The 20,240-nt window shown below is 36.9% G+C and overlaps 1 protein-coding gene across 1 annotated transcript in view; it reads right to left on the reverse strand.

The window, feature by feature from the left end:
* The window catches only part of DPYD (dihydropyrimidine dehydrogenase), an 828,512-nt gene that overhangs the window by 15,627 nt on the left and 792,645 nt on the right, over positions 1-20,240 (reverse strand). Inside the window, exon 21 of the mRNA XM_032630437.1 lies at positions 6,756-6,899. Coding sequence (XP_032486328.1) covers positions 6,756-6,899 — 144 coding nt within the window. The remainder of the gene's footprint in view (positions 1-6,755; positions 6,900-20,240) is intronic.

The raw sequence follows: 20,240 nt of genomic DNA on the forward strand, positions 1-20,240 counted from the left end.
CAGGAAACTCTTTTCCCATAAATATAATCTTCTAAAATCTTATAAACCTTGCTACATCTTTCAATGAAGGAAATAGCTTCTTAAGACTTTCTAGCAGTCACTTTCTTCAAACACAGGCTACTTACTAAAATGACACTGGTAAGCCCAAATTCAGTTTCATTAAATGCCTATGGCATTGCAGTAGGTAGAAAATCATATGTCACTCTCTTATCCAAGATGACTTAATGTATTGTCTGGACTCCATTCCTTCCTTATTTGCCAAGGATATAGCTTCTTTAATCATGCCCTTTCTGGTAGCTTTAGCTATCCTTTCCTAGCATATAAACACATGCAAGCTTACAGTACCCTAACATATACAAACCAACATTTCCCTCTACTACATTTCTTCTTGTCACTTTCCTTTTGATCTTTCTCAGGTTCAGGGAAGAGTATTCCATATGCCTTGTCCTTAATTGTGAAACGGTTATTCACTCTTCAATTTACCACCTCCTGGATTCTACTTTTCACCACTCCACTGAACCTGCTTAGGCCAAGATAAGCTAAAATATGAAGGTCTGATGTTTATGCTAAGGAGTTTACCTTAAGATCATGCTTAAGATGTGGGAATTTTAAGCAAAGGATAAAACAATCAGATTTGCATTTAACAAAGAATACTTCATAATAGTTGGAGGATACATTAGATAAGAATGAGAAAAGAAGGTGGGAGGCCAGTTTGTAGAATATTTCAGAATTCCAGGAAAGAATGTATAAAGAACTTCCCTAAGATCTTTGCTGTAGGGAAGAGCAGAAGAGGAAGAGGACATGACAGATAAAAATGGTGGACATTGGTGAATGTCTATGATCCCATTCATGAGTGAGATGAGTCATAGGATGAAATCTAGGCCAAATTTCAGGTTTCTGCTTAGGTAAGAGGGTAGATAGAGTGCTGTTCATTGAGACACAGGACTCAGGAGGAAGATCAGGCTTAGAAGGAATGATAATCAGTTTAGTTTGAAGTACGATGGCCTTTAGGCACCTTGCTTAGACTATCCAGGTGGAGGTATCCAGAAGATAATGGGTGACACAGGTTTGAAGCATAAAAAGAGGTAGGGATGCAATCCAAAAATGGGCAGAAGACCTAAATAGACATTTCTCCAAAGAAGATATACAGATTGCCAACAAACACATGAAAGGATGCTCAACATCACTAATCATTTGAGAAATGCAAATCAAAACTACAATGAGATATCACCTCACACCGGTCAGAATGGCCATCATCAAAAAATCTACAAACAACAAATACTGGAGAGGGTGTGGAGAAAAGGGAACCCTCTTGCACTGTTGGTGGGAATGTAAATGGATACAGCCACTATGGAGAACAGTATGGAGGTTCCTTAAAAAACTAAAAATAGAACTATCAATCATATGACCCAGCAGTCCCACTACTGGGCCTATACCCTGAGAAAACCATAATTCAAAAGGAGTCATGTACCACAATGTTCACTGCAGCTCTATTTACAATAGCCAGGACACGGAAGCAACTTAAGTGTCCATCGACAGATGAATGGATAAAGAAGATGTGGCACATATATACAATGGAATATTACTCAGCCATAAAAAAGAAACAAAATTGAGCTATTTGTAGTGAGGTGGATGGACCTAGAGACTGTCATACAGAGTGAAGTAAGTCAGAAAGAGAAAAACAAATACCGTATGCTAACACATATATATGGAATCTAAAAAAAAGGTTCTAAAGAACCTAGGGGCAGGACAGCTATAAAGACGCAGACATAGAGAATGGACTTGAGTACACGGGGAAGGGGAAGGGTAAGCTGGGACGAAGTGAGAGAGTGGCATGGACATATATACACTACCAAATGTAAAATAGATAGCTAGTGGGAAGCAGCCGCATAGCACAGGGAGATCAGCTCTGTGCTTTGTGACCACCTAGAGGGGTGGGATGGGGGGGTGGGAGGGAGGGAGACACAAGATGGAGGAGATATGGGGACATATGTATATGTATAACTGATTCACTTTGTTATAAAGCAGAAACTAACACACCACTGTAAAGCAATTATAGTCCAATAAAGATGTTTAAAAAAAAAAAGAGGTAAGGATGGAAGATAGTTGAGTCGATATATAGGAAAAGCTTAAATGAATCATAAAGGGAAATGATATAGTAAGAAGGAAGCAGAGAGAGGAGTCCAGACACCATCATCATGTTCTCTCTCCACCCTTTTCTCTTATTGTACCCCAACCTGCGCCTGCTTCCGTCATGTGAAGCTACATGCTGCTGCTTGAACTGATCAATCTTCTCCTCAAGGTCCACCTTCTGCTACCTTTTCCCTCTGGTTAATATCAAGAAGAAAAGGGAACTGTGTTGAACATATTTCAAAGTAAAGAATCAGCACTGTAGTAGAAGAAACATTTTTGTCTTCACAGAAATGTTAAAAGTAGTACTAAGGTCTTGGTTTCAAATAAGGGGCTTATAGCCAAGAATTTTGGACTTTGTCAGAAGGTTTTATTTGTAAAGTTTTTTGTTAAACTCTTCCTTATTAGACAAAGATTTACTTAAGGTATGAAACTTTTTATAGAAATTGGCCATCCTTATTAGAACTTTGTCTAACCCATTTCTGATTCACTCTTGAAAAGCTTTAGCGAATTCTGAGACACTGAACATTTAAATGTAAAGTAAGTCATACAATTTATGATACATTTTTTGTCATTGAATCATAACTTGAGAGAAGGAAGGAGCCACTTTAAAATGCAAATATTGAGATCTTGGAATGGTTGCTTATTTGTGAAAAAAAATTAAAGGTATAGCCATATCTGATACTTTAGAGCAGAACAAATTTTAGATTAATTAAATAATCAAATGTAAATTCCAAAAGAACCAGATGTAGTGAATGCATATAATCTTAAGGCAGAAAAAGCTAACCTAAGCAAATAAAAAAAGGGAGAAATCACAAAACTAGCTTTTGCCAGATATGATTTCATAAAAGTAAAACTTCTGTATGTATATCTAAAAACACCGTCATACAAATTATGAGGCAAATTGCAATATATAAAAAGTGTATTAAAAAAAATCTATAAAACAAAGATAAATACTACAACAGAAAACTGGTCAAAAGAAATAAGTAACAAATTCACAAAAGAAGAAATGGTCAAAAATATATTAAAAAATCATGCCCATCTTACTACTATTTAAACATTGGAAATTAAGCAAAAAATACTTTTTTGACTATTATATTAGTTAAAATTAAAAATAAATCTGTTGTTGATGGGTGTCTAAGAATATGAGTCCTCGCTTACATTTTTTGGCAGAATGTAAATTTGCACATTCTTCTTGGAGGACAATTTGGCACTATGTATCAAAAGCCCTACAATTTCACCTGCAATTTCTCTTGAGGAAACAATAAGAGATCTACACAAAGATTTTTGTACAACAATAGTTATAATAGCATTATTGGTAAAAAATTCTGGGAATAGCCTAAAAATTCAACAATAGGTTAATTTTTAGAAGTTAATAAGTTCATATTATGAAATATTATAAAACCATTAGAGTGATATATAAATAATTATGAGGTTTTTATATAGAAAATTTGAGTATTCTATGTTTATTTTAATGTATTACATTTAGGTTTAGAAAAAGAACTAGCAATTTATAAATCTAAATTTTAATAGTGATTAAGTTGAGGTGGTAGGATTATGGGTAACTTTTAGATTAATCTTTGTGCTTTTAACAGAAACAAAACAAAACAAACAAATGAAACTACAGAAGGTCAGGAGGAGGAAGAAAAGCAGAAAGGAAAAGAGACGTCTTTGTCCAGTGGTCTCCTCTTACAGATCTCTCATTAGATATTTTTCCCAAATCAAGCGATTAGTAGCACAGCGGTGACAAAAGCCATGTGTCACAATTCCCTTACAAAACGTTATTCTCCTTGTTCTATACTGACACCTTCATCTTCCATGAGCAATCTCTAGGTATATTTCGTATATTTGCTAGAATGGATCCAAACATTTTGGTCCCTATTATGAGCCAATCTTTTCAATCCTAAGCCAACAATTCTCAATTTCACCTCCATCCCCCACTCTACCACTGTTTACTATGTGACTTGATCAAATTATTTAATGCTTTTTAATTCCTCAATTTTCTTATCTGTAAAATGAATATAAAGATAGTACCTATCCCAGGTACTGTGAAGATTAAATGAGATAAGACATGTATAGCACTTGGAACAGTATTGGCATATTAGAGCTATTGGTTGCTACATACTTCCATTGGTGCTTTCAGGAGATGAAATTTCTCTCCTACTCTGGAAAATCATACTGGGATATGAGTAAAAGTGAATTTATTAGAGGACAACTGTTCTAATTAAAAATACAATCAGACACACACAGAGCTCACTTTTGGTAACAACATAATGACTCTAGAGATCAAGTGTCATCTAACGCCACCACGAATATCTCTGGGACAGGAACAGATCTCTATCTTCCTTCTTCCTCTAAAACATAAGCTCTGTCCCACTCTATAGAGAGATAAAGCCTTGTAGAAAGCAAGATGAAGTGAGCAGTCATTGTCATGGCAAATGTAATTCCTCATTTTCCAGAAATAGTTGCACCTATAACTGGTGAAAATTCCCCATCTCTCTGCAGAAAAACCTCACCATTATCAGCTACCATTATGCTTTCTGACAGGACACACCATATTTCTAGAAATGATAACGGGTATTATAGAATGGGTGTAGACTCCCTGGGAAGAAAAACAAGGTAGTGGAAAATCCACTGGACATTGAGAAAAATCTACCATGGCAGCCCCTTAATATGTCAGCACTGTTATGGTCTTAGTTATGGGAAGATGGTGTCAATGGTCTCTTGAGGCTTATGTAATGTAACACCAGGGGTACTTCAATTTGGATCATCTCTGAAGTAACAATTTAGGAGAGGAATGTAAGCCTGTACGATTTCTAATAAGATTCCTCATCTCTCCTTGAGACTTTAAAAAAATGTTTACTTACTTTCCTGACTTCCCAGTTCTTTGGCTTATTTAATTCTGCTGAGTTTGATATTTTATTTGGATTAGTGATCGGCTAGCTTTAATTCAACTTCAGCAGGTTTTTTGTTTGTTCTGTTTTTGTTTTGATTCTAGGCTATCAATATATTCCCTGACAGAATAGAAGCCTAAAAAAGGCCGCAATGCTTTTATAATCACCTTGCTCTTCCTTTATTTCAAATATAAATAATATTTTTTCTTTTGAATTTTGTATACATAAGGAAAAGATGGAGATCTTACATTTATTTCAAATTAATTAAGTAGGAAAAAGCAAGCAGGGACAATTCCCACTTAACCCCAAATCATATATTAGTTATAGCCAAAGGGTGGGGGAAATGTGAAGAGCAGAAGGATCTGGCTTCTTCTTTACCATCAGTGTCCAGTCCATCCTTTTAGTATCACACAAATAATTGAAAGGAAACAGCTCAAGAGACTCTTTGGGGCTATTATACTGCTGAAAGTCCCAAGTGTTCACTTTATTTGGAATTATGGCATTGAAGTGCTGGTAGAATTTGTGTTCAGCCACTTCCATATTTCCTTTCAGAACTCTGAATAACTTAGCCCTCTCAACATCGTCTAAATTCCACTGTTTTTAGCATAGGACACATTTCTTCTTTCTCATAGATAGAGGGGATTTTTAAGGGTTCCAACTCCTGTTTGACTACTAAAGAGGAATTTCAAAGAGCTCCTAAGAGTAAGTTTTTCAGCTGATGCTTCAACCAGGATATGGAGATGGTCACTAAATGGAGAAGAGTAAGTTTCAGTGACTGAAAACCACATTCCCTGATGGTGACTTCAGAGAGAATGTGAACCAGTAATACTCCTTTTTTTTTTTTAATTATGATTGCTTTAAAATAATTCCATCTTGAGGGAGGTGGGCAGGAGGGAAGTAGGTGTGGCTATAAAAGGGCAAGCTGAGGGATCTTTGTGCTGATGGAACTCATATCTTGACTGTGGTGGTGGACACAGGAACCTACCCATGGAGTGAAATTACACAGAACTAAACACACGTGTGTGCTCACACACACAAATGAGTAGAAGTACAACTGGAGAAATCTGAATAAGATCAGTAGATTGTATCTGTGTCATTATCCTTGTTGTGATGCTGTATTACAGTTTTACAACATGCTACCATTGGGGGAAACTGGGTCAAGGGTACTGAGACCTCTCCGTATTATTTCTTTCACCTGTATGTGAATCTACATCTTTTTCAAAATAAGAAGTTAAAGAAGAAAAACAAGAAATATAATGCACACATAATTCTATCTTAATGATAATTTTTGATATTATCCAGAAAATAATTTCCTGAAACCCAAATTTGTACAGGCTTTCCCAAGGCTGAAGCAGAGAAAGTTTGTCCAAAATGTAAGGTATCATGTTGATATTGATGGTGCATATTGATAATTTAGTTGTACTGTATGACTAAGATACCTCTTCGATTTAATTAAGATTACAGTAATTTTTAAATGAGTGTAAGAAGACAAAGAATTCACTGTAATAGTTTATGGCCTATTTAATACATCCAAAATTTGCATGAAACACATATTTGACAGTGTTCTAAAAAGTATAAAATATACAAATAAAAGAGGCTATCCTGTCACTGCAGACCGAATTTTTAAAACTCTCAATATATTAAAAAAAAATCAGTGGTACATTTAAACAGGAAATAAACACAAACTAAACAATAAAATAGACATATTTACATATACAGCTTAATCTTTACCTTAATAGTGGGAATAGGCTTTTTGGGGATAAAATGGTTTCTCTCAAGTGGTGGAAATGTTGCATTTTGTTCTTTCAGTCTAATCTTTTCCTCTGCTATGATTTTCTTGCGCTGCTCAAGATAAGGTCCAAAACTTGGCAGTTTCTAATAGGAAAACACCCAAATAAGAAAGTATGTTAGCTCACAGAAGAGAAAAATGTGAGGATATAAACACAAATATTATAAACAAACAAATGTGTGTTCTGAGACTGTTTCACATATACTGTAACAAGGTCTTCATTCATTCTTGGACCCTAGTCTTCTATGTATCAGAGTCCACTAATTATTAAAAAGAACACAATAGCACAATACCTTTCCCAAATATGTATGTATTAGATATACAAATATTAATTGAAATACATTTCTAAACAGAATAAAATTCACAATGGTAAACCAAACCATTCACTTAAAACAATAGCTATTAGTTAAACCATTTGTTTAGTTCATATAGACAGAAGGTGAAACCTATTGATGCTTTTTTTCCTCTTCATCAGGTTTTTAGCACAATATAGATACAGCCTAGTCTCTGACAAATGCTTTTGTCAATAGCAAAGGTACTTTGCCAAAGTTCAAATCTGTATCTCTGTTTTACTGTGTTCAAATTCTTACTACATCTCTTTAAAGATTGTAACTAATGTTGATTGCAGTTTACTGGAATAGCTGAAAAACAAAATGGTAAAAATATTGATTTCTCTGCACAGAAAATAAAGTTTATTTTGCATGAAAGAGGCAAAAATAGAAATGAAAAGCACAGGAAATATCACAGTGCTTAAACAAACTCCCTCAGTATTCAAAATCACATTATGGAGCTTTAAATCTTAAGGTTATTCAATTGTACTTTACAAAGTTCATTTAGAAAGATACCTGGGTGTCATGGAAAAATGCTAAGTGGTTTCACGTTAACATGAATATGCCCTCATACTATTCATTATCCTACAATTATTTCCTCTTCACTTTGTCCTTCTCTTCTAGAACCTTTGATCTTCACTTTTACTGACATATACTGCTGGTGATAGACACCACTGAATTCCAAATGTTCTGTGTCTGCCTGGAACCTGGAATTGCTAGGTCTCTTTTCAAAGGCTGCAAAAATACCACCCTCCGCCCCCGCCGCACCCCCCACCCCCCTCCGCCAGCTCTCCTGCAGAATAAAGCAGATTTACCTAGCCAGTGAAGGCTTGGAAAACTACAGCATTCCAAGGTCATACTGATCTCTGCCCTAGCAATAATTAGATGAAAAAATCACACTTGTTTTAAAACACTGGCCTCTACCTACCAGGTTGCATAACACTCTAGGAAAATGAGTTCTCTGGTCCTTTAGAGATGTCACTACAGAAGGTAAAAACTAAACTGAAACTGTGTTCCAATTTGGCCAAACTGCAACTGAAAATTTATATTAGCAGAAAATATTCATGTGGAACTATCTAAGATTGTTATTTCCATTACCAATTTACTGTAATTATGTCAACAAGTTGAGCAAATAGAAACAATGTTATGAATGCCAAATTAATACACACAATTAAACCAGAACTATATACTTCATCTCTGCACCTTAATGCTTTTCTAAATTACAGTATTTAATGATTACAGTAATATGAAATGATATGACAGAGGGAGAAAATATATGAATATGTTGTATCTATTTTATCATAAAATAAGTGATGCTGTCTTGTTAAAAAGCATAAAATAGAGTCTAAAACAAATCCTCAATATTATCACACATGTAAGCCCCTTTAATGTAGAAAAGATAGTGCTTGCTTGTCCTATTATGAAATAATTCTTTTCCTAGGGCAGATGAGGTGTTACAGATTACACTTGGTGCCAAAGAAATGCCCCGAGGGTCCTTTCTTTGGTGAATGTACGTCCACTTGATATAAATCTTGTCAGAATATCAATCTCCCCACACTTCTGTTACACGTCAAGGACACCTCTACCCTAATCTTATATCCTTGAAGATTATTATCAGGACTTGTTAGTGTGAAACACATGACCTCTGAGTCTAGCAGATCCCTCATGATAAACGCAAGCTCTATGAAAATCTGAACCATCATCCTGACTCCTTGATGGGGCCTTACCTTCCTCAACACTATCTCATTCCACCTAAATGTTCTGTAAAATTATTCAAAAGAAATTGTTCTCAGAACTTTTTAATCTATCTTCTTTTAAACATAGACCAGAGGAGATATTTTTTTTCCATTTAGATTATTCTTTATCCAAAGAGAAATAAAGCAGTTAAATTTAAACTGTGATGATTTCAAATTGTTCCAATAATGGTAAAAATAATAATAATTAATAATAGGAAATCCCTTGATTCAGAATAGAATACAGCCTGAATAGACACCAACCACGTGCTATTTTCTGTAACTTTTTTGCCGTGGTTGACCACATTTACCATATTTAACTAATGCAGCCTTTCCATAACTAAAGGTGTTACGATTCTAATGTGCTAATCTTTTATAACTAGTCCTAAGGAGAGGTTTTCAATTTAACATAGAGATTCCTATAGGATTTTCTTTGTGTGTGGGTTGAAGAATCAGTGGGAAAAAACAAAACAAAACAAAAAACTGTTGCCAAAGTTTTCTTTAAATCGAAAGCACACCCACACAGAATATCAGTGACTGCCCCCTCAACGTTCTGCCATTCATCTCCAAATCAAAGAGGGTCTATTTTCATGTAGTTCTCACTGCCATATGGAGATCCCAGAGGCTGAAGTGTTGTACCAGGTTCCAAAACTTCAAGGCTGCCATAGTCACTTTGCTTTCTGCATTAGTGTGAGAAATTTCACTGCTTTTAAAAAATTATTACATCGCACGTTAGAATGCCTCTAGGATAGCAGAGAACTGAACATTTGAAAAGTTAAGTTTTCTGCAAATAAAAAGGTCAATTCTCCCTTGCACCAGAGGATCACGTATTACATTTAGGCGTATGTTTGTGTTCAGATCTTGCCAAAGGAACAAACCAAAGCAAAATAGAAATAAGAAAGAGTGAAGGTGAAGGCAGAGCGGGCCACTGTATATGTGTGCAATCAGCGATGATTAATAAAGCATTTAGTTCAAATCTCTGTCTGAACATATAGTTAATTGATTTCCTATTGCAGGAGGAGAAGCAGCAGGGCCTGACAGGGCCAGCAGCAGGAGCTTTTCCTCTTCCTTCATTATTTTCTTGCAGAAAAGGTTGTAGCCTGCGGTAACTCAAAGAGAGCAGTTTTGAGCGTCATGCTATATTTCTTAAACAAAGGAAAAAGTTCTTTAGGACTCTCGAAAGCTGCTTTGTAACTGATGAGCTGAACAAAGCTCAGAAATGGTGTGATTTTTGTTTCAGTGCTTTCTCCAGGGATTCATCATTGATGAATTTGTCCTCACCAGAAAAGCTAAATCCTACTCATTTAAAGATAACAGTATCTCACACTAAAACTCTCTGTCCAGATATTAAAAGCATTACACTGCCAATAGAAAAGTGACAACGTAATGAATCAACAAGGATACCTTAAGCCAGCAAAGCTTTAGGGTAAAGAGGTCTATTTGGACTATAATTTATTCATAGATCAATCTAAAGGTAATTGAGCATATTATGAAGTAGAAGAGGGTTCTTGTTTCTAATAGAAGCAGGCACTAGTATCTTCCCATTTAAATTGCATAATTTTTATGAGAATGGCAGCAAGTTGGCTAATAGCACTGGTCTACAGTGCTGTAAGAGATCAACTCTTATTTTCCTAATCATACTCTCTCATCTGATTTGAAACAATGAGGGCAAGAAAAGTAATTTATTTGATATTCAAATGGTAATAAAAGATAAAATGACTTCAGGTTTATACTTAGTGCAAGATATATATATATATGTATATATATATATATAGTGCATATACTGTAAATATATATACACACACACACACACACACTGAGTGCAATATATATGTGTGTGTATTTTAATTTGTATACATATTTTGCACTCAGTATAAACCTGAAATCCAAATATATATATGTCTCATTTCTGCGTGTATACACTGACAGATTGAAGAATAAATTAGAGGTAAAGGATATAGTATGCTTCACGACTAAGAATTTATTTTATATGTTTTACAAAAACATGTTCACATATGACTTAGTTACACTATCTATCTTTTGTCATTTATTCAACATATACAATATCAAATGCCTACTCTGGGCCAGGAACTGTCCTTTGCTACATTAAAGGTTGAATAATTTCCATACGTAATGTGTGTAATTATCATTGTGACTAATTTTATAAGTATCTCTTGTCATTCATTAAGGGGTAGTGTCAGGCTGAATTATATGTCAAGTATATCTGGTTATTGCAGTTATCTAAAGGCATTGTATACAAAGCTCCTTGGAAAACTATTTAATCTCAATCAAATGACCACTAAAGAGAAAAGTGAAGAAAACAAACTTCCAAAGAGTTGATCTTTAACAAAACTCAGAAAGGCAACAGAGTACTCTTGGATACCTAAAATAAAAAATGCAGGGCTTCCCTGGTGGCGCAGTGGTTGAGAGTCCGCCTGCCGATGCAGGGGACACGGGTTCGTGCCCCAGTCCGGGAGGATCCCACATGCCGCGGAGCGGCTGGGCCCGTGGGCCATGGCCGCTGAGCCTGCGCGTCTAGAGCCTGTGCTCCGCAACGGGAGAGACCACAACAGTGAGAGGCCCGCGTACCGCAAAAAAACAAAACAAAACAAAACAAAAAACATGCGGGAGCACGATGGCTGGGAACCTGGGTTCTCTGTGTTCCTAGCACACCCCAATTTCAATCACTGTGCACTTGGCGTGATGCAAGGAAGTATGGGAGACAGAGATGAGAGGTCTCTGTTCTGTTCTGTCTGAATTCAGTTACTTTTCTTCTTCCCTTCCTTCAGTTATGACAGTAATCAATTACTTACATTTGATCCTGATTTTTATTCCAAAATCTGCTTTCACATGGCTTACATTCAGAAACTCAGATTTTCCCCATGAATAACTGGCTTGTAATACTTAATCACTGATATAACAGTAAGCCATTTTTCATGATATTATCAGATTTGGACAGTGGAAAACAATAAGAAGACAAAGAGAGAAGGACCATCTGTACATTATATTACCATAGTACTATGTGGTGCCCAGTGGTGCAAATTGGGACACTGGAGTAGGACATGCAAAATATATGAAATTAATGAAATATAACTCTTAGCTTAACCTGATAAATTTAAGTGGATAACTTCTGATCAAAAAATGCAATGTCTATAGCAGTCAAAAGCAAAGATAACTCATGCTTCATAGTGGAAGCAGAAAGTCAGCATTTGCATAGTGGTTAGGATACTGATTTAGAAGTCAAATTTGCATTAAAATCACAGTTTTACACTCATTACCTGTGTGACTATGAGCCAATTACTTAACCATTCTGCTACTAATTTTCCTTATCAATGAAATGAGAATGATAGTATCTAACTCACGATACATTTGATGCTCGGTATAAGCATTAAAATGGAATAATATTTGTAAAGTGCATGCCTGCTAATTTATTCCCGCAAGCCTTAACTGCTTATGTTGCGTTGTGTACCAGGCTCTGTATTTCCACGTTTGCTCATGCTAGAACGAGCCCGCCCTGTCTTTTTTACCTGGTACATGCCCATTTGGCATTTTCCTCTCAGCTTGGTATTCACAGCATTGAAGTAATGTCCTTTACTGACTCCCCTCTGTCTGCAGTGTTAGGGGGGACTTGCAGTGCTGCAGAGCACTCTGGGCACTTTTTAGCCTTGCACTTACGTCACTGCCTTATCACTATTAGCCTCTGCCTGCATCTTCTCCGCTTGAGGTCCTAGTGAGTTTTTGATCCAGCACATAACAGGTACTCAATATGTTCTCCCCACCTTGTTTTTGGCTTGTTGCTTAGCTTTTTTCTCAATAGGTTTTTCAAAACTTGAAAAATTATTGAATGAATGCATGCATGAATATCTTGAATGTATTTTAAAAATCCCGCTGGTTGTTTGAAATGTCAGGCAATCCCAAACAATTACTTTCAGAAAGAAATTAAGTTACAGAAATAAGTTCTTTAAAATTAAAAATTAGGGCTTCCCTGGTGGCGCAGTGGTTGAGAGTCCGCCTGCCGATGCAGGGGACACGGGTTCGTGCCCCGGTCCGGGAAGATCCCACATGCCACGGAGCAGCTGGGCCTGTGAGCCATGGCCGCTGAGCCTGCGCGTCCAGAGCCTGTGCTCCGCAATGGGAGAGGCCACAACAGTGAGAGGCCCACGTACCGAAAAAAAAAAAAAAAAAAAAAAAAAAATTAAAAATTATATCATACTTACACAACAGCTGTGACTCATAAATTAAAAAAAAAACACTTGTAGAGTGCAAGACACTTACAATTTATATATAAAAGACAATCTGTCTCCTTAAAGAGCCTGTAGTTAATAACAATTGCAATACTCCAAGACAGAGGCTGTGGCAGAGATGCCCCAGGATGTCAGATGAACAAAGACAATGTGCACCTGACCCCGGCTGAGAGGACAGAACTTTTCTAGAAATGACATCCGAGCTGAGTTCTGAAGGATAGGGTGAAAGTCGGTTGGCAAGTAGTGAAGTTGGAGGTGTGAGGGTCAGGAAAGGGGAGGAAAATCCTCCAAGTGGAAGAAACACCAGAGAGAGAAGGGCGATACTTTGGAAGAGATGCTGGGGAGCCAGCAGACTGCTGACCCTCTGCTCTGTGTTTAATATGATACAGAGGGTGAGCAGCTTCTTCCGTGAAGGGGAAGCAGAGCACATTTTGTTGTGAAGTGATAAAGTCGGGATGTATGTTAGGGAGAATGTCAACCAAGAGAAGAAAATCTAACATGAATGGAACGCCAGCAAAGGATGAAGGAGATAAGACTTGCTATTTTGCCAAGGACTGTGCACGTGCTGGAGCTGCAAAGACAGCTAGGAGGTCGTTCTTTCCAAAAGCAGTTTATGGCCTGTAGGAGGACTGACTCATATTCAATGGAACTGAGGTGAGAACATTATTGTTTTATATTGAAATATCATTTAAATGATGTATAGCAGATTCCTCTAAAGAAATAAACTTCGTTGCTTAAAGTGATAACTTTTAAAGCAATATCTTTAGCTTGGAGTTCAGGAGATTAAGCCCTGATGGCATGATTGAAGAGAAACAAAACCAAAGAGATGGTCAAACCACTATGCATGAGAAATGCAGAAGAATTTTGAAACAGAGACGCAAGAGGGAAGAGATATGGGGATATATGTATATGTATAGCTGATTCACTTTGTTATAAAGCAGAAACTAACACACCATTGTAAAGCAATTATACTCCAGAAAAGATGTTAAAAAAAATAAAAAAGAAAGCAGAGAGGAGAGGGAAGATGAACGTGCATGAAGAGAAGGAAAAGCGAGAGATGTAGAGGGAGAAGAGCCTATTGATGTGATGACGGGAGTACTTCTATAAAGAGGAAGTGCTAATATCCAATTTTAAGCAATCCAAATCCTCCTCTATGACCCCTAAAACTTTAAAAACTTCTCCTACCCACTTACATATCCTGGAGAGAAATTTGGAAGAAAGTCGGGGAAATAGGGTTGAGTTTCATGTTTGGATTGGCATATAGCTCAAAGAATAGAGACCAACGAGAGACAAGATTTGAGGGAGATTCAGAAATCAGTGGGAATAGGAATTTACTGCCAGACGTGACATAGAGAACATAATCTCTAGGAATTTTGTAGCAATATCCAGAAGGATGGGACTGGTTGACCTCAGCTGACATTTGGGTTATGTAGGTAATTATAAGGAAGAAAGGGATAAGCAGAGGAAGAGATGCAGTTTGATGTAACCCTGATTTTTTGAGCAATTAATTCCAACTAAGAGACTTCTTTTTTTTTTTTTTTTTAAACATCTTTATTGGGGTATAATTGCTTTACAATGGTGTGTTAGTTTCTGCTTTATAACAAAGTGAATCAGCTATACATATACATATGTTCCCATATGTCTTCCCTCTTGCGTCTCCCTCCCTCCCACTCTCCCCATCCCACCCTTCCAGGCTGTCACAAAGCACCGAGCTAATATCCCTGTGCCTTGCGGCTGCTTCCCCCCAGCTATCTACCTTACTACGTTTGTTAGTGTGTATATGTCCATGACTCTCTCTCGCCCTGTCAAAACTCACCCCTCCCCCTCCCCATACCCTCAAGTCCGTTCTCCAGTAGGTCTGCGTCTTTATTCCTATCTTACCCCTAGGTTCTTCATGACATTTTTTTCCCTTAAATTCCATATATATGTGTTAGCATACGGTATTTGTCTTTTTCTTTCTGACTTACTTCACTCTGTATGACAGACTCTAGGTCTATCCATCTCATTACAAATAGCTCAATTTCATTTCTTTTTAAGGCTGAGTAATATTCCATTGTGTATATGTGCCACATCTTCTTTATCCATTCATCCGATGATGGGCGCTTAGGTTGTTTCCATGTCCTGGCTATTGTAAATAGAGCTGCAATGAACATTTTGGTACATGACTCTTTTTGAATTTTGGTTTTCTCAGGGTATATGCCAAGTAGTGGGATTGCTGGGTCATATGGTAATTCTATTTGTAGTTTTTTAAGGAACCTCCATACTGTTCTCCACAGTGGCTGAACCAATTCACATTCCCACCAGCAGTGCAAGAGTGTCCCCTTTTCTCCACACCCTCTCCAGCATTTATTGTTTCTAGATTTTTTGATGATGGCCATTCTGACTGGTGTGAGATGATATCTCATTGTAGTTTTGATTTGCATTTCTCTAATGATTAATGATGTTGAGCATTCTTTCATGTGTTTGTTGGCATTCTGTATATCTTCTTTGGAGAAATGTCTATTTAGGTCTTCTGCCCATTTTTGGATGGGGTTGTTTGTTTTTTTGTTATTGAGCTGCATGAGCTGCTTGTAAATTTTGGAGATTAATCCTTTGTCAGTTGCTTCATTTGCAAATGTTTTCTCCCATTCTGAGGGTTGTCTTTTAGTCTTGGTTATGGTTTCCTTTGCTGTGCAAAAGCTTTGAAGTTTCATTAGGTCCCATTTGTTTATTTTTGTTTTTATTTCCATTACTCTAGGAGGTGGGTCAGAAAGGATCTTGCTGTGATTTATGTCATAGAGTGTTCTTCCTATGTTTTCTTCTAAGAGTTTGATAGTTTCTGGCCTTACATTTAGGTCTTTAATCCATTTTGAGCTTATTTTTGTGTATGGTGTTAGGGAGTGATCTAATCTCATACTTTTACATGTACCTGTCCAGTTTTCCCAGCACCATTTATTGAAGAGGCTGTCCTTTCTCCACTGTACATTCCTGCATCCTTTATCAAAGATAAGGTGTCCATATGTGCGTGGGTTTATCTCTGGGCTTTCTATCCTGTTCCACTGATCTATCTTTCTGTTTTTGTGCCAGTACCATACTGTCTTGATTACTGTTGCTTTGTAATATAGTCTGAAGTCAGGGAGCCTTATTCCTCCAGCTCCTTTTCTCGTTCTCAAGATTGCTTTGGCTATTCGGGGTCTTTTGTGTTTCCATACAAATTGCGAAATTTTTTGTTCTAGTTCTGTGAAAAATGCCAGTGGTAGTTTGATAGGGATTGCATTGAATCTGTAGATTGCTTTGGGTAGTAGAGTCATTTTCACAATGTTGATTCTTCCCATCCAAGAACATGGTATATCTCTCCATCTATTTGTATCATCTTTAATTTCTTTCATCAGTGTCTTATAATTTTCTGCATACAGGTCTTTCGTATCCTTAGGTAGGTTTATTCCTAGATATTTTATTCTTTTTGTTGCAATGGTAAATGGGAGTGTTTTCTTGATTTCACTTTCAGATTTTTCATCATTAGTATATAGGAATGCCAGAGATTTCTGTGCATTAATTTTGTATCCTGCTACTTTACCAAATTCATTGATTAGCTCTAGTAGTTTTCTGGTAGCATCTTTAGGATTCTCTATGTATAGTATCATGTCATCTGCAAACAGTGACAGCTTTACTTCTTCTTTTCCGATTTGGATTCCTTTTATTTCCTTTTCTTCTCTGATTGCTGTGGCTAAAACTTCCAAAACTATGTTGAATAAGAGTGGTGAGAGTGGGCAACCTTGTCTTGTTCCTGATCTTAGTGGAAATGCTTTCAGTTTTTCACCATTGAGGATGATGTTTGCTGTGGGCTTGTCATATATGGCTTTTATTATGTTTAGGAAAGTTCCCTCTATGCCTACTTTCTGGAGGGTTTTTATCATAAATGGGTGTTGAATTTTGTCGAAAGCTTTCTCTGCATCTATTGAGATGATCATATGGTTTTTCTCCTTCAATTTGTTAATATAGTTTATCACATTGATAGATTTGCGTATATTGAAGAATCCTTGCATTCCTGGAATAAACCCCACTTGATCATGGTGTATGATCCTTTTAATGTGCTGTTGGATTCTGTTTGCTAGTATTTTGTTGAGGATTTTTGCATCTATGTTCATCAGTGATATTGGCCTGTAGTTTTCTTTCTTTGTGACATCCTTGTCTGGTTTTGGTATCAAGGTGATGGTGGCCTCGTAGAAGGAATTTGGGAGTGTTCCTCCCTCTGCTATATTTTGGAAGAGTTTGAGAAGGATAGGTGTTAGCTCTTCTCTAAACGTTTGATAGAATTCACCTGTGAAGCCATCTGGTCCTGGGCTTTTGTTTGTTGGAAGGTTTTTAATCACAGTTTCAATTTCAGTGCTTGTGATTGGTCTGTTCATATTTTCTATTTCTTCCTGATTCAGTCTTGGCAGGTTGTGCATTTCTAAGAATTTGTCCATTTCTTCCAGATTGTCCATTTTATTGGCATAGAGTTGCTTGTAGTAATCTCTCATGATTTTTTTTATTTCTGCAGTGTCAGTTGTTACTTCTCCTTTTTCATTTCTAATTCTATTGATTTGAGTCTTCTCCCTTTTTTTCTTGATGAGTCTGGCTAGTGGTTTATCTATTTTGTTTATCTTCTCAAAGAACCAGCTTTTAGTTTTATTGATCTTTGCTATTGTTTCCTTCATTTCTTTTTCATTTATTTCTGATCTGATTTTTATGATTTCTTTCCTTCTGCTAGCTTTGGGGTTTTTTTGTTCTTCTTTCTCTAATTGCTTGAGGTGCAAGGTTAGGTTGTTTATTCGAGATGTTTCCTGCTTCTTAAGGTGGGCTTGTATTGCTATAAACTTCCCCCTTAGAACTGCTTTTGCTGCATCCCATAGGTTTTGGGTCGTTGTGTCTCCATTGTCATTTGTTTCTAGGTATTTTTTTATTTCCTCTTTGATTTCTTCAGTGATCACTTCATTATTAAGTAGTGTATTGTTTAGCCTCCACGTGTTTGTATTTTTTAAAGATCTTTTCCTGTAATTGATATCTAGTCTCATGGCGTTGTGGTCGGAAAAGATACTTGATACAATTTCAGTTTTCTTAAATTTACCAAGGCTTGATTTGTGACCCAAGATATGATCTATCCTGGAGAATGTTCCATGAGCACTTGAGAAAAATGTGTATTCTGTTGTTTTTGGATGGAGTGTCCTATAAATATCAATTAAGTCCATCTTGTTTAATGTATCATTTAAAGCTTGTGTTTCCTTATTTATTTTCATTTTGGATGATCTGTCCATGGGTGAAAGTGGGGTGTTAAACTCCCCTACTATGAATGTGTTACTGTTGATCTCCCCTTTTATGGTTGTTAGTATTTGCCTTATGTATTGAGGTGCTCCTATGTTGGGTGCATAAATATTTACAATTGTTATATCTTCTTCTTGGATCGATCCCTTGATCATTATGTAGTGTCCTTCTTTGTCCCTTTTAATAGTCCTTATTTTAAAGTCTATTTTGTCTGATATGAGAATTGCTACTCCAGCTTTCTTTTGGTTTCCATTTGCATGGAATATCTTTTTCCATCCCCTTACTTTCAGTCTGTATGTGTCTCTAGTTCTGAAGTGGGTCCAACTAAGAGACTTCTTAGTGAAGGAGGAATTTAAATTGTGATGAAAGATTATAAAAGGGAGAAATAGTGTGTGGTGTTGGAAAGGGGGGTAAAAAGAGAAAGGAATGGATGAGTAAAGGGTTGAAACATTAAGAAACTACAGAATGAACTTATTCTTACATGACTAAAACAGAGTAAGTGCCTGAGGAATAGTAGCAGGTAAAGCTGGGAAATCTATGAAGGGCTCTTAATTCTGCGCAAAGCAGTTTGGATTTTTATTCTTCAGGGTGTAGGGAAACACCAGATATTTGAAAATATGTAATCAGGTCTTTGTGGTGGCAGAAAGAAGGATGAATTGTGGGTAGGTGCTTTGGCAAAAAGAGAATGATCCAGAATGTTGTAGATGGGATTCCGGTTGTAGCAGAAAAGGGAAATAGATGACATAACATTTTTTAAAAGATTATACAGTACTCTGGAAAATAGAGAGCCAACACTGACTACACATCCCAACTCCAACAGTACACGTTGATTTTCACTCCCTCACAACCCACCGGCTGCTGCACCCCTGCTCTGACAGTGACTCCTGCCTGAAACCACCTAGCTTTCATTCTTTCTGACACAGAACCCTCTCTGAAAATCTTCTGTCTCTACCTCTTTGTTACTCATCTTTCTGCAAATGACCCCTCCTCTCTCACCATCCCCTGCTCAATCAGAGTCTCCAACATTTTCAAAATCACATGGGAACTGTGTTCACGGGTGGCTGCATAGGCTGTGAACTACAGAAGAGTTACACCTTAGTGAAAATGAGCATAAAACAATGGTGGTAGGGAACCTGGGAAGGATGAAATAGGATTTGTTTTTCTTTCCTTGCATTCTGGAGGACTCCTGTTTGTGTTTTGTAGTGATGATGAATTGGGGGAGAAATGAAGGAAATCAACTTCCTCAACAATAGCTCTAGTGAGAGGGGATTGTAAGTTCTATACAGGAAGGAACTGCACCATCATTATTATCTTCATCAAAATCAGCATATTTATTGAGCATCACTATACACCAAGACCTTTGCAAAGCGCATGAATACCTAATCTCTTCTTCATTGCAACCCCATGAGGTGGGTATTGTTCTCATCCCCTTTTACAGATGAGAAAACTGAGGTTCAGAAAGGCTAAATAACTTGCTCCAGTTTTCACTTATTAATAAATGGCAGAGCCAGGATTCAAATCCCAGTCTGCCAGATGCTAGACTCTCTGCTGCGCTGTCACTCATATTTCGATGTAGTACTTATAAAGCTTATTAAATGAGTAGTTAATGTATTCCTTATTGCTATAAAGAAGCATACTACACACATATTCCATTCCTTGAAATCTATGCTTCCTGTTTTTCTTTTTCCACAAACTGTGAAGCGGAAAACACCTCACACAGTAGACATCATTAAAGAAAATGCTGAACACATACCATGCAAAATATCTGTATTAGTTTAGTCCTGTTTATTACTGGCCTCAAGTTTAATGAGCTCAAGTTAATACAGGTGAAAGGCCAG

Source organism: Phocoena sinus, chromosome 1 (genome assembly GCF_008692025.1).
Source record: "Phocoena sinus isolate mPhoSin1 chromosome 1, mPhoSin1.pri, whole genome shotgun sequence".
NCBI lineage: Eukaryota > Metazoa > Chordata > Mammalia > Artiodactyla > Phocoenidae > Phocoena > Phocoena sinus.